Source organism: Carcharodon carcharias, chromosome 6 (assembly GCF_017639515.1).
Source record: "Carcharodon carcharias isolate sCarCar2 chromosome 6, sCarCar2.pri, whole genome shotgun sequence".
Classification (NCBI taxonomy): domain Eukaryota; kingdom Metazoa; phylum Chordata; class Chondrichthyes; order Lamniformes; family Lamnidae; genus Carcharodon; species Carcharodon carcharias.
This window is the reverse complement of record NC_054472.1, coordinates 63077744-63091308: the sequence shown is the minus strand read 5'-3', so window position 1 is coordinate 63091308 and position 13565 is coordinate 63077744. Positions and strand designations below refer to the sequence as shown.

The window sequence follows — 13565 nt, the reverse complement described above, 5'->3', positions numbered from 1 at the left end:
TTGAACCGCTGCAATCCATGTAGTGTAGGTATATCCAAAGTGCTGTTTGGGAGGCAGTTCAAGGATTTTGACCCAGCGAAAGAGAAGGAATAGCAATACAGTTCCAAGTCAGGATGGTGAATGACTAGGAGGGGAACTTGTAGGTTGTGGTGTTCCCATGTATCTGCTACCCTTGTTCTTCTAGGCAGTAGAGGGTAAAGAAGCTCCTGTCAAAGGCGCCTTGGTGAAATGTTCCAGTTCACCTTGTAGATGGTACACACTGCTGCCACTGTTCTTAGTTGGCAGAAGTAGATATTGGAGGTGCTGAGTGGGGTGCCAGTTAAGTGGACTACTTTATCCTGCATGATGTCGAGCTTCTTGAGTGTTGAGGGAGCTGCACTCATCCTGGAAAGTAAGGAGTATGCCATCACACTCCTGACTTGTGCTTTGTAGATGATGGACAGGCTTTGGGGAGTCTGGAGGTGAGCTATTCACCATAAAATTCCCAGCCTCTGACCTACTCTTGTAGCCACAATATTTGTATTGCTGGTTCAGCTCAGTTTCTGGTCAATGGTAACACCCCCAGCCCCCCACCCAAGAGGTTCATAGTGGGGAATTCAGAAATGGCAATGCCATTGAATGTCAAAAGGAAATGGTTGGAGATAGTCATTGCCTGGCACACATGTGGCACAAATGTTACTTGCCACTTATCAGCCTAAGCTTGAATGTTCTTCAGGTCTTGCTGCATATGGGCACGAACTGCTTCCGTATCTGAGGAATCATGAATGGTGCTAAATACTGTGCAATCATCAGTGAACATCCACACTTCTGACATTATGATGGAAGGAAGGTCATTGATGAAGTAGCAGAAGATGGTTGGGCCTAGGACACTACCCTGGGGAACTCCTGCAGTGATGTCCTGGAGCTGAGGTGATTGACTTCCTACAATCACAACCATCTTCCTTTGTGCTAGGTATGACTCCAACCAACAGAGTTTTCCCCCTGACTTCCATTGATTCCAGTTTTGCTAGGGCTGCTTGATGCCACACTCGGTCAAATGCTGCATCAGTGTCAAGGGCAGTCACTCGCACATCACCTCTTGAGTTCAACTCTTTTGTCCATGTTTGGACTAAGGCTGTAATGAGGTCAGGATCTGAGTGGCCCTGGTGGAACCCAAAACTGAGTGTCAGTGAGCAGGTAGTTTCTGAGTAAGTGCTGCTTGATAGCGCTGTCAACGATATCTTCTATCACTTTGCTGATGTGGCAGTAATTGGCTGGGTTGCATTTGCCCAGCTTTTTGTGGAAGGGGCATATCTTGCCAGCTTTCCACATTGCGAAGTAGTTGCTAGTGGTGTAGCTGTACTGGTCTAGCTTGGCTAGGTGTGCAGCTAGCTCTGGAGAACAAGTCTTCAATACTATCGCCGAAATATTTTCAGGACCAACAGCCTTTGCAGTATCCAGTGTCTTCAGCCATTTCTTGATATCACATGGAGTGAATTGAAGTGGCTGAAGACTGGCATCTGTGATGCTGGGAACCTCCAGAGGAGGCCGAGATGGATCACCCACTTAGCACTTCTGGCAAATGTCTCAGCTTTGTCTTTTGCTCTGATATGCTGGGCTCTCCATCATTGATGATACGAATATTTGTGCAGCCTTCTCCTCTGGTTAGTTTTTAATTGACTCCCACCATTCAAAACTGGGTGGGGCAGGACTGCAAAGCTTCGATCTGATCCTTTGGTTGTCGGATCACTTAGCTCTGTCAATTGTATGCTCCTATCACTGTTAAGAATCCCCAGTTGTAGATTTACCAGGTTGACACCTCATTTTTAGAAATGCCTTGTGCTGCTCCTGGCAGCTCTCCTGCACTCTTCATTAACCTGCTTTTCCAAAAGGGAGGTTGGAGTTGGGGGGTGGAGGGGTATGGGTTGGGAAGTTAGCAGGGGGCTTTGGAAATGAGGTTGCAGAGGTGTAATAAACTTGATGTACCGTACAGGTTTCTTACTTGAAACAGATAACTTTATTTACAGAGCTGTTGTAGAAGCTACATGCTTGAAACAACTAGAAAGCCCTACCCATAAGCTTACCCGCACTTAGGGCTGATTCGTCAATACAATCACATGACCCCTAAAAGCAGTAGGAAAGGTTTTACCCACAATCACCACATCCCACCCCCTTCATTTCTTTTGACATTTCTTATTTAGAAGAATATCTTAATCCACAACATATACATACATACACAGATCATGCGATTAAAGATGAACTCTCTGAGGTGGTTTTCTAATTCGGTTAGAGCAACATAGCTCTATGGCTCAAAGTTCTCCCACTGGATCAACGTGATCAGGAACTGTAGCATAAGGGGCATCCTTAGACAATGGCACTTCAGAATTAGGTTACTTAACAGAGACATTGGGTATGTCTATTCTAGGTCGATCTGACACCTCAGGGATTAAAGGTTCGACATCAATTACAGGTGGAATAGCTGGTTGTTGGAATTTCTCTCTACTCCTTAGATAACCCATATGTTTTTGAGCAATCCAGTCTTCCATTTCCACTTGGTATGACAAAGGTCCAGTTTCAGAGACAATTACACCAGGAACCCAACTAGGTCCATTTCCAAAATTTTGCATGAAAACTGTATCTCCCACTGTAAATCTTCAAGCTTTGCTATGAATATTATGATTCAATTTCTGACTACTCTGGTTCTTCTCTACCTTCCCGTCTAAGTCTGAAAACACCAGTCTTAACCTTGTACGAAGGCATTGTTTCATCAGTAATACAGACAGTGTTGAACCCGTAGTTCATGAGGGGTCATATAATAATTGAGAAGTAAGTGTGAAATTTGAGTTTCAAACAGTTCTTCAGATAACTTCTTCATTGCTGAATTGAAAGTTTGTACTGCTCTTTCCGCTAACTCTTTGAATGAGGGATGATATGGTGCTGTTTTAACATGTTTAATTCCATTTAAACACACAAATCTCCAGAATTCCACACTAGCGAAGGCAGTACTGTTATCCAAAACAATGGTTCCACACGATGTCAGTGATCTAACTTCATATGCATCCATCCACTTGGAATGCACATTAATGATCAATAAAAACATAGTACCTAAAAACAGACCTAAATAGTCTATATGTAGTCTATCCCAGGGTCTACCAGGCCACTCCCATGGATGCAGTGGAGCTGAAATGGGAAACTTCTGTTGTTGCTGACACTGGAGACAGTGTTTAACCATTTTTTCTATATCACTGTCTGTACCTGGCCACCAGGCATAACTTCACGCAAACATCTTCATCTTCAAAATGCCTGGATGTGTTCTAGGAAGCTCTGTCAAGAGTGATGCAAGGGACGATGACTCTTGATCCCCACAACAAAATTCCATCTTGACCACTTAATTCAGTTTTATGGGTATGGAATGGTCTTATCGCTTCAGAGACTGAGGTATTCGACCATCCTTGCAACACCTGATCTCAGACTTCTGACAAAGCTGGATCCTTGGTTGTCCAATTCCATATTTGCTTCGCATGGACTGACAAAGAATCCAAAAAATTCAACACAAGTACAACTTCTTGTGGCACTGGAGCATGTATAATGTTATCCGGTAATGGAAGACGACTGAGGGTGTCTCCATTTGCAATATGCACACTTCGACAGTGCATAAAGGTGTACCGATACGCTGATAAAATCAAAGCCCAACGTTGAATTCTGGCTGAGGCTATCGGTGGAGTTGCTTTATCTTCACTAAATAAACCTATGAGAGGCTTATGGTCCGACATCATGGTGAAATGTCGACCATGCACATATTGACAGGATTTCTTTACTCCAAATATTACGGATTAACTTTCTTTTTCAAGTTGTGAATGACCTTTCTCAGCTGTACTGTGGGTTCTGGAGACATTGTCTATTGGTCTTTTGGATTTAATTTCTGCCTTTTCTTCTTCTGTTTGCCGAAGTTTTGTCCCGTCCTTCATTTTGATTTCACAGTTGGCCATATTTCTCTCTAGTCAAATCTTAACATGGTTCAAAACAAAAACAGAATTACCTGGAAAAACTCAGCAGGTCTGGCAGCATCAGCGGAGAAGAAAAGAGTTGACGTTTCGAGTCCTCATGACCCTTCAGCAGAACTGCAGCATCCGCAGTTTTTTGTTCTTAACATGTTTAGTTTGGTGGGCGAACTACCCATGGCTTCTCTATCCACGCGCATCTGGGAAAGTTCTCTGACTTTTCCTTCTAATGCCTCTTTTGTTTCAATCAACTGATTCTTCAGCTCTTCTGTCTCCTTCTCGTATCTTTTGGTTTCCTCCTGGTACATTGAACTTTGTTGCGTTTGTTCTGCCAACTGTTTCTTCAGTTGGTTCAGAGTGGCACTGTATTTGTTTTGTTCCTTTTCATGATTTTCCTGTGGAACCAACTCTGACCTGAGGTATCCTTGCAGCCTGTGAAGGGCCTTCGGTTCTCCTAACTCATTCCAAAATGCACCATCATATTCTCTTATCAACCCAGGATCTCTTCCTGCTCTTACTTGAAAGATTTCTGATCAGTTGAGCTTAATTTTTTGTACCAATTGCAGCCCAGAATACGAGGTCCTTCACCTGCTACAATAATTACTAGAAACTGGGCTGTCTGTTGCCTATAGGACACAGGTACAGAGGTGATGTCTTTCACCTGTATTGACTCTCCAGTGTACATCTTCAGCTGAGCTGTGGTTTTCTCCAGATTCAGTGGCTGGGTACCTTCATTTAGGTATTTAAATGTGTGTTCTCCCACCACTCCCCCATTCACATGAAGGGTGACAGTGATTGGTTCAGTTTTTACTGCTTTGACATTGTGTAGATAATAGATATTAGTATCAGCAGCTTCTGGTTCAGTTATATTGTGCACTTCAATCATCTTGATCTGTTGTCTGATTGGCTGTCTCGATTTTGCCTGAATTGTTTCATTACAAGCCCATTTTTGTGACAGTAGTGGCATTCTACCTCCTTAAATCTGTAGGTTTCTGGTACATGGTTACCTCCACATTGGTAACAGATTACTTTCTGAATCGGTGGTGAGTTACTTCCACTATGCTTTTTCGTTTTTCGAGCAGCAGAGACTGTTTCCCGCTTTGCGGCTGTCTCTCTGGTTTTCGCTCCACACTCGGCAGTATGTTCCTGCCCCAACTGAAAAATGGCACTATGTTGAACACTTTGCAAAACCTTCAAGTCCCTCTCAGCACTCTTCATTGCTAGTGCTATTTCCATGGCGCACTTCAAATCAATATTAACTTCTGCAAGTAAATGGCGCTAAATGGCATTGTCATGTACGCCACTAACCAAACAATCCCACAACATCATTGAATGTATCTCCAAAGCCACAGTATTCAGTCAACTGTTTCAACTTTGTGATATAAGTTGCGATTGACTCATCTGGGACCCTCACTCTGGAGTTGGACTTAAATCTCTGCATAATTACCAACGGCTTCGGCTGAAAATGTGCCTTTACGAGGTCTACCAGCTTGTTAAAAGATTTAGAATTGGGCGTGCTTGGAGCTGTCAAACTATGGATGAGGTTATTCGTCTTGCTCCCACAGACACTTAAAATAGTTGCTTTCTGCTTCTACTCTACTGTTATTTCATTCACCCAGAAATAAAACCAAGGTGCTCTATGTACTGGCTCAGTCTTCGATGGAAAAGTCATAAGTGTCGATTCTGCTGAAGAGTGGCATGGCTGTGAGCATCCTTTTCTTTCTGTGCTTAAGATTCCTCACATTCATGAGGTGAGGTGCAGCATCAGAGCTATTTATCCTTGTCACCAATTGTAATAAACTTGATGTACCGGACAGGTTTATTACTTGAAACAGTTAACTTTATTTACAGAGCTCTAGGCAGAAGCTATATGTTTGAACCAGGTCAATGACTAGAAACCTCCACCCCTAAGATTACCCACGCTTAGGGCTGATCCGTCAGTACAATTCACTTGATCCTTAAAAGCAGTAGGGAAGGCTTTACCCAAAATCACAACAAGGAGAAGCTGTGGGAGGTGGGGGGCAGGTTGGAGAGTGTGTGCGGGGGAGGCTGGAGGGGGTTGGCAGTGGGGAGAGGTTGGGGGGTGTTGGCGGTGGGGAGAGGTTGGGGGAGGGTTGAGGGTCAGGGAGGGTGTCATTGTTGAAGCTTCTTATTTATTAATTACATTTTTCCACTTAATTTACCTGTTTCTCTCACACCTCAAACAACAATTAGATTTTTAAAAAATACTATTTACACATTTATTTATAACAAATGTAATGCAACATCACATGGAACCGGTGGATCGGCTGTAAATTCATAGTCTACAAATTAATTGCATGACAGTGGGTTGGTGCCAGAGAAGTCAGAATGGTAAGGCTGGATTAGATACAGAACTGAATGGTTTTGTAAATTTGTAAAAAGTGACCACTTTTTAGCCACTTTGCTAAATTCAGTTGATTATTCTGTGACTAATTATCCTTGGACAATCAGCGTTAGACCTCCAATTTCACCATTGCTACAGTCACTCTGCCTACTGCATATAGGTGTAATAAAGAAAGAAAAAAAGCTGCATTTATACAGCACCTTTCACAATGTGACAAATCGCTTTACAACCAGTTAAGTACTTTTGAGTTGTAGTCACTGGTATGAAGTAGACAATGTTTTTAAATAGCAGTGCAGGCTCTAGGATCCAAATGGCCGACTCCTAACATGTATGTTCATACATCATTCTGGATGAATGAGATGAGCTGTGCACGATGGCCTTTGTCATCCGTAATTACCTTATGAAGAGAGGGTAGAATCATGTCTGGAGTTCTGTTTATTTTGTTGCTAATGAAAGATTACTGTGAATGGGCTTTGTGGGTGAAATTGCCAGGGCAAGAGTGCATAATGGGCTCATAGTGAATCAGTAACCTGTTTTAACTGCACATGATTCTCAAGAGTCCTTTCCATTGACTTCAATCTTCTCCTTTTGTCTACTTAACCTATTTTTATCTCACTCTTTCTTGGTGCATTTTATGAGTTTTTTAAGGTATTGAAATATCGTGATAAAGTTGAGTTGTATAGCAGATATTGAAAATATGTTGTAGAGAGAAGCAGCAATCAGCAGTCTTCAGACTTGCTGATCAACAAAACACAGATATAATTATTAATCATTCAGTCTCCGTCCTCTGGTCTCTTAAAAGTTGCGTTGTACAGAGGTACCTGAGGGCTCAAATTCTTCTCTCTGGTAGTGAAGACATATGTTGTTCAATCATTCCACTTTGTTGCTTAGGTGTCATTTGATCTTTCTACCCAGATTACTGATAAAATAGAATCCAATTACATCATGCACCCAGGCAGAAGAAAGCCACCTTCTACTCCTATAGAATGGAAAAATCTTGTGCAGTTCATCTTGCTTGCAAATATTGAATCTTTCCCCAAATGTGAATTTACTGTCACCATTTACAAATGGTGCAATGTGCAGAAGATGTTAATTAGGGCTGAGGCAGCCACCAAAATCTGTGTTATTGTCTGCACAGTGTTATAAACAATACGATATTTGCCTGTGCAATTAACAATATTACATGACACTGTTAATTAAAACATTGTACTCTCTTGTTTGTTTAATCATCACAGTGGGATCACCTATAGGGCACACACAAACTAACACTGCATTATATCATTGCTGCTCTCAACGTTAATGACCCATGCTATATATCAGATGATATTTGCAAACAGATGTCACCAATGGGCATTATCATTTTATTAGGATCTTTCTGTGCTTATTTGGAGAATTCATTGGTGAATCTTGAAAGGGGAAAAACATCATACATCATTGAGGGAGGGAGTTAAAGTGGGGCGGTGTCGGGGGGGGTTGGGGAGAGGTGGGGGTGGGGAAATAAGGGGCTCAGAAACAGGAGAAGCACCAGGGCCCATGATTTCAATCCCTGGCCCTGGCCACGTTCACATACAAATACACACACACACACACACACACACACACACATACACACCATCAAGAAAAGATTGTGATTATAAAGATAGCATGCACTTAAGATTTGGAAGTTGTCCCACTTGCTTTTCCCAAGATGAAGTCTTGAAATATTTCAGGCCTGTGATTCATTTTTGGTCCACTGTGGCATCTGGATGTTTAGAATGACGAATTTGCAGTGATTTGTCACTTGTTGTTTCTATTGTTCCACTCCAGTTGAGGGGCAGCTGAACACTTATAGCAAAAACCTGCTTTAGTTCCTCAAATATAGAGGTAAAAGCCAAGCTGAATTCTCTGCCCACTGATGCTTCTTAGGCAGGATCCTACTCCCTCGCTGGTCTGGATCTTTCACCCTTGCTGGTCCAAAAATGGGCCCCATTAAATCGCTTTATCTGAAACCTGATTTCTGTCATGTGCCCAGAGTGTTTCTCTTCATTGTCCTTACAAATGGTTTCTGAAGACCAAGCTATTGTCAGAAAATGGGGTCTGAGTTTCACCCATTCGTATACCATTGTCAAAGGTCATGGTTTTTTTTCACACCAACCCTCTGGATTTCAACTCAGAACCTGAAAAGCCTGCAAGCAGTATTATAAAAACAGTTTATTTGATTATTTACAGAAGAACAGCCATTAACCACAGGAAAAGATTGCTGCATTTTAGTGACTTCTCAAAGCTGTGTCTTGAAAGTTTGTTTGCATTTTAATGGCTTGTCCAGACATGAAGATTAACTCAAGGGCCTTGTATAGTTCCATCTATATTGACAGGAAAGGAAAGGTCACCTGACCTCTCAACTCCATTTTGATTTAAAGTGTTCATTCTCCCCACTTTGTTACTTTCTTTTAAAGTAAAATATCTATTTCAAATCTATACCCCATGAGTCCATATTGCATTAGCATGACACTCTTACCATTCTTCTAATAAAATATTCTCGCTTTCACTTTCTCTATGTGAATTTACATTGAATATAATCTTCTAATTTACACTTCCTGTTTTAGACTCTGCATGCCTCGGCCAAATTCTTCAATCTGATTGGTTGAGGAGAGACATTGTCATTTGTCTTGTTCACACAGGTTCCAGGTCCCCTCTACAGGGTACAATGATATACTGCAGTCCTGATGACTGGTCATCCATGAGGCACTGCGGGGCAGCACAGCAGCAACAGAATTGTGTTCAACAACAACCTAGAACCTCATGGTCCAGAACATTCATCACTCTACCAATACCATCAAACCAGCAGATTAACCCTAGTTTAATGAGGAGTCCAGGTGCAGCACCAGGCACACCTTAAAATGAGATAGTAACCTGGTGAAGTTAGAACACAGGACCACATGAATGCTTAACAGTAAAAGGAATCCCACAACCAATGGATCAGACCAAAACTTTGCATTCCTGCCACAGCCAGTTGTGAACGGTGGAAGCCAATTAAAAACTAACTGGGGGAGAAGGCACCACAAATATTCCCATCCTCATTGATAGAGGAGCCCAGCACATCGATGCAAAAGATAAGGCTAAAACATATGCAACCATCTTCAGCCAGAAATGCTGAGTCGATGATCCATCTTAACCTCCTGCTCAGAGCCCCCAACAGCAGAGCTGCTAGCCTTCAGCCAACTCAATTCACTCCATGTGATATCAAGAAATGGCTGAAGGAACTGGATAAAGCATAGGCTGTGGGCCCTGACAATATCCAGCAAAATTCCTGAAGGCTTATGCTTCAGAACTAGCTGAGCCTTTAGCCAAGCTATTTAAGTAAATCGACAACACTTGCATCTACCTGACAATGTGGAAAATTGCCTAGGTGTGTCCTGTCCACAGAAAGCAGAACAAATTCAATCTGGCCAATTGGCCAGCCGTCCCTCGATCATCAGCAAAATGATAGAAGATGTTGTCATCAGTGCTATCAAGCGGCACTTACACATTAATAACTGACTCATTGATTCTCCATTTGGGTTCCACCAGTGGCACCCAGGTCCAGATTTCATTACAGTATTGGTACAAACACAGATGAAAGAGCTGAATCTGCAGCTCGCAGGAGTAGAGAATTCCAGAATTTCATGATCCTCTGAGAAAACAAATTTCTCCTCATCTGTCTCATATGGGTAACCCCTTATTCTGAAGCTTTTGCCCCTAGTTCTTGAGTTCAATTGAGGATAGCAGCCCCCCTCCCAGAGCAGGCGGACTATTTATATTCAGAGAAAATCCAACTCAATTCCACTGACTTGTCCTTCCTCCACAAAATTGGTGGTCAAAATTAACCAACATTGATCAGATGAAAAACTGGATATCACCTCCACTTTGGTGCAGCATGTGACATGGTGCAGGGGAGTGATAATACTCAATAAAAACTTGAAAGGTTACATATTTTGATTTAAGAGCCATGGACCGGCCATGCAGCAAATAAAGAGAAATACTGCAAATTTACTATACATTTTGGGTCGAAACACAACCAGATGCACTAATGGTTAGCAACATTAATTGATAAAACTTGGAAAGCTTTGTCAATGAACGTGACTGAGATTTTCCATTTTAAAATCACATGCTTCGCTATATGATGATGATTCAGAAAGTTTATTGGCAATTGCCACTCAGTCTCTGTTGTTGTTTAAGATCATTCATTTCTGAAGTATTTTTCATATTTCCACATTAACTTTAAGTGTTATGTTCAGATAGTTTTTCATTGTGGTTTCCTTAATATTCTCTCCTGTCTTTTAATTAAGCACAAAAAACCAGGGAAAAATGATAACAATGTCAAAGATCTGTTCTGCTGGATATGTCACTGCAATATTATAATATATTTATGAAGTCTCAGCCATTGTATGAAATGTTATATCTACAGTGGGTTTTCTTACCTTTGCACACTGGCCTGTGGTCACTCCATGCTGCAAACACTTCAGCAATTGTCTGGCATGTGATACTTTTGGATCCTTGCAGAACAAAGTCTTCATCACATGTAAATTGTACAGCTGCTCCAAGACTTTAGAAAGAAATGGTGAGTAAAAGGTTAAGTTTCTTTTCTGTATGTATAAGGAATAATTGTGTAATTAAAATAAACAGCAGGTAGTTTTTTTCAGAACTGAACATTATACCTGGAAACAAATTTACAATTTACTGAGCAAACAAAACCCTTGTAAACAATTAAAACTGCACAGTTAGTGCATATTTCATTGTGAACTATAGCGGCCTTACTGTAAGTTAGGCATTTGGCATAATTATCACAGCAGACCCCTGGTGAACCAAGCTGGATTGATAATGGGGGAGGCAGGCACTTGTCAGTGCAGTATCTCAAATGCTTACAGCAACCATACAAGTGATACATATCTGCTGTACAAATGGATCATGTATTTGATTTATGGGTATAAAATTGACAATTGAACTTCAATATAAAAAAATGTGGAGTAGTACATTTTGGTACTCAGAATGAGGAGATCACATGCTTCTTGGAAAGTAAGGCCTGGATTTTCTCGACCATAGAGAGCCTCTTCATCATAGCGAAAATGGCAAAAATGCCCAAGAAAGGAAGCCCCTCCCCTAAACACAGCACTTCTTATTTTCACAGGGATGGGAGTAGGGACAGTTCATGTTTCATACATGCACAGTTCATGGAAGCAGATGGCCATATAAATCATCAGCTACCTCCACTCAAGTTAGATTTTAGTAGCCCAGGCGCATGAAAACTAAAGTGTGCAGAGGAGATCTGACAAGAACATATGCAAACTTTGGCATTTCTTTTTGCTAGCCAGTGTACCCTTTGGAAAGGTAAGGCACCACTTTGAATCTGGTCGCAGGAAACCTTTAGGGGAGGTCAAGTGCCCTCTGAAATTGTTAAAATTAGGCATGAATGTGCTTAAAAAGTGCATAGACTCATTAATTGTCAAGGTCATGGGAACTGTCTACAGACCTGTCAAAATTAACTGCAAAAGCTGTCAAGAGGACCTGTCAAAAGTGTCAAGAGGAACTGTCAAAAAGGGAGTTGTCAAAAGGTTGTTATGGAGGGTGTGGGTGGGGAGGGGGGTGTGGGTAAAGGATGTAAGGTGACATGGATGGGGAATGTGAGGGGTGAAGGCTGGAAGGATGTTTCATGTTTTATTGTTTTAAAAAAAACATTTGGACACAGTGCCACAGCCCCAAAGCAGACATTCCATCAGGCTGCCTCCACACCTGACATCCTCTTCACTACTTCCCGAGTAACCCGCCCCAACTTGTAATATAGTCCGGCTCCCCGGACCAACAATCAGATGTTTAGGCAGCCATTTTTAAAAGTCAGGTTTGTAGAGCTGGGAATTCTCCTGACCCTATGCACCTGACTTGTGGACAAAGATCCGAACCTAAGGGCGGAATCGTCCATGCCTGTTGGCGTCAGACATGTTTGGTGGTATGAGTGGACAATATGGCGAGAAGGCGAAAAATTGGTTTCACAACATCGTGAAACTAGTTTGCAAACCGTCCACTCAGCCCGTCGATGGTGGGTCGTGTTTCCTGTCATTGGATGTCAGGAGCCTCATTGTAGTACATCAGCATATCATTATAAGGTTAGCCCACAAGTCTCACTGCCCCTCACGCCTGCTGGATTATCCATGAGAAAAGCGCGCTGATGTGTTTCACAGCAGCATATGAAAGGCGTGCATTTAGGGGGGGCTGAACTTGGAGGTGAGTAATGTTACAGAGCGCTCTCGTGGAATGCCTATTGGACTTCAAGGTTGAGGCACGTGGAGGTGGGGGGGCACAAAGGCTGCCCTGTGGTTGAGGCGAGATCGTGGAGAGGGGCAAAGTCTGCCCTGTGGTTGAAGGTAATGCACAAGCACGTGAGTGGTAGGGTGGTGGGGGGTGGGGCAGGCAAGGGAAGTAGACACCTGTATAAAGTGCAGACCATTTCTCTGCAGCTAAGACAGTTCAGGCACAGCCACACTGATACGATTGGAATCGGGCTTGTAGCTTATCTGCCCGCACAAGCAAAGCAGAGGCAGCAAAATGCAACCAAGTGCTCCAGAAGTTTTCACCCCTCAGGCACAGACTGAAAATTAATGAGTGTCTTAGTGGATGGCAGAACAGTTGGGCGACTGGGCACGTTGTACAACCTCCTTGCTAAAGATGGCCCTGGAGCAGTCACTGGGTGGAGGCGCTCACAGCCCCTTGCAATGTCATCATCTCGGTTTGGACCTGTCTCCCTCATGGTTCAAGCTAACAGTGCAGCCTTGCAGTGTGGGTTAGTGAATGCCTGTGCCTGAGCTGAGAGCACAGCATGCAGTCCAATAGACGAAACTGCTGCCAATTGGTCAGGGGGAGTGGGCTTTAGTGGGTGGGATTTCAGGCAGTACACTAAACTCTGGCCATCCAAGAGGTGACCAGCATTCTTTGGGATGTGTTAAGGAGCCTTCACACTTAAGTAAGACAGGTTCTTAGTACACCCATGTAACCCACATGTCTCTCTCTTTTACCCTACAAAAGGAGTACATCAGAAGCCTGCAGCCTGATGGGCAAGCTGTATGCCTCCTGGTGTACGGAGAGTAAAGATGACTGAGAAGAGAGCAACTGAGGCACCTGGCCATGCAGAGGGAGGAGCAGCACCCTCTAGAAGAAAGATCGGCACCGAAGAGCCATAGCAATCTGTCAGTGGTCGGCACCTAGCCAGA

The 13565-nt window shown here is 42.8% G+C and overlaps 1 protein-coding gene across 1 annotated transcript in view; it reads right to left on the bottom strand.

Moving 5' to 3' along the window:
• The window catches only part of csmd3b (CUB and Sushi multiple domains 3b), a 2092226-nt gene that overhangs the window by 898103 nt on the left and 1180558 nt on the right, over positions 1-13565 (bottom strand). The window contains exon 9 of the mRNA XM_041189252.1: positions 10785-10909. Within this exon, the coding sequence (XP_041045186.1) occupies positions 10785-10909 (125 nt within the window). The remainder of the gene's footprint in view (positions 1-10784; positions 10910-13565) is intronic.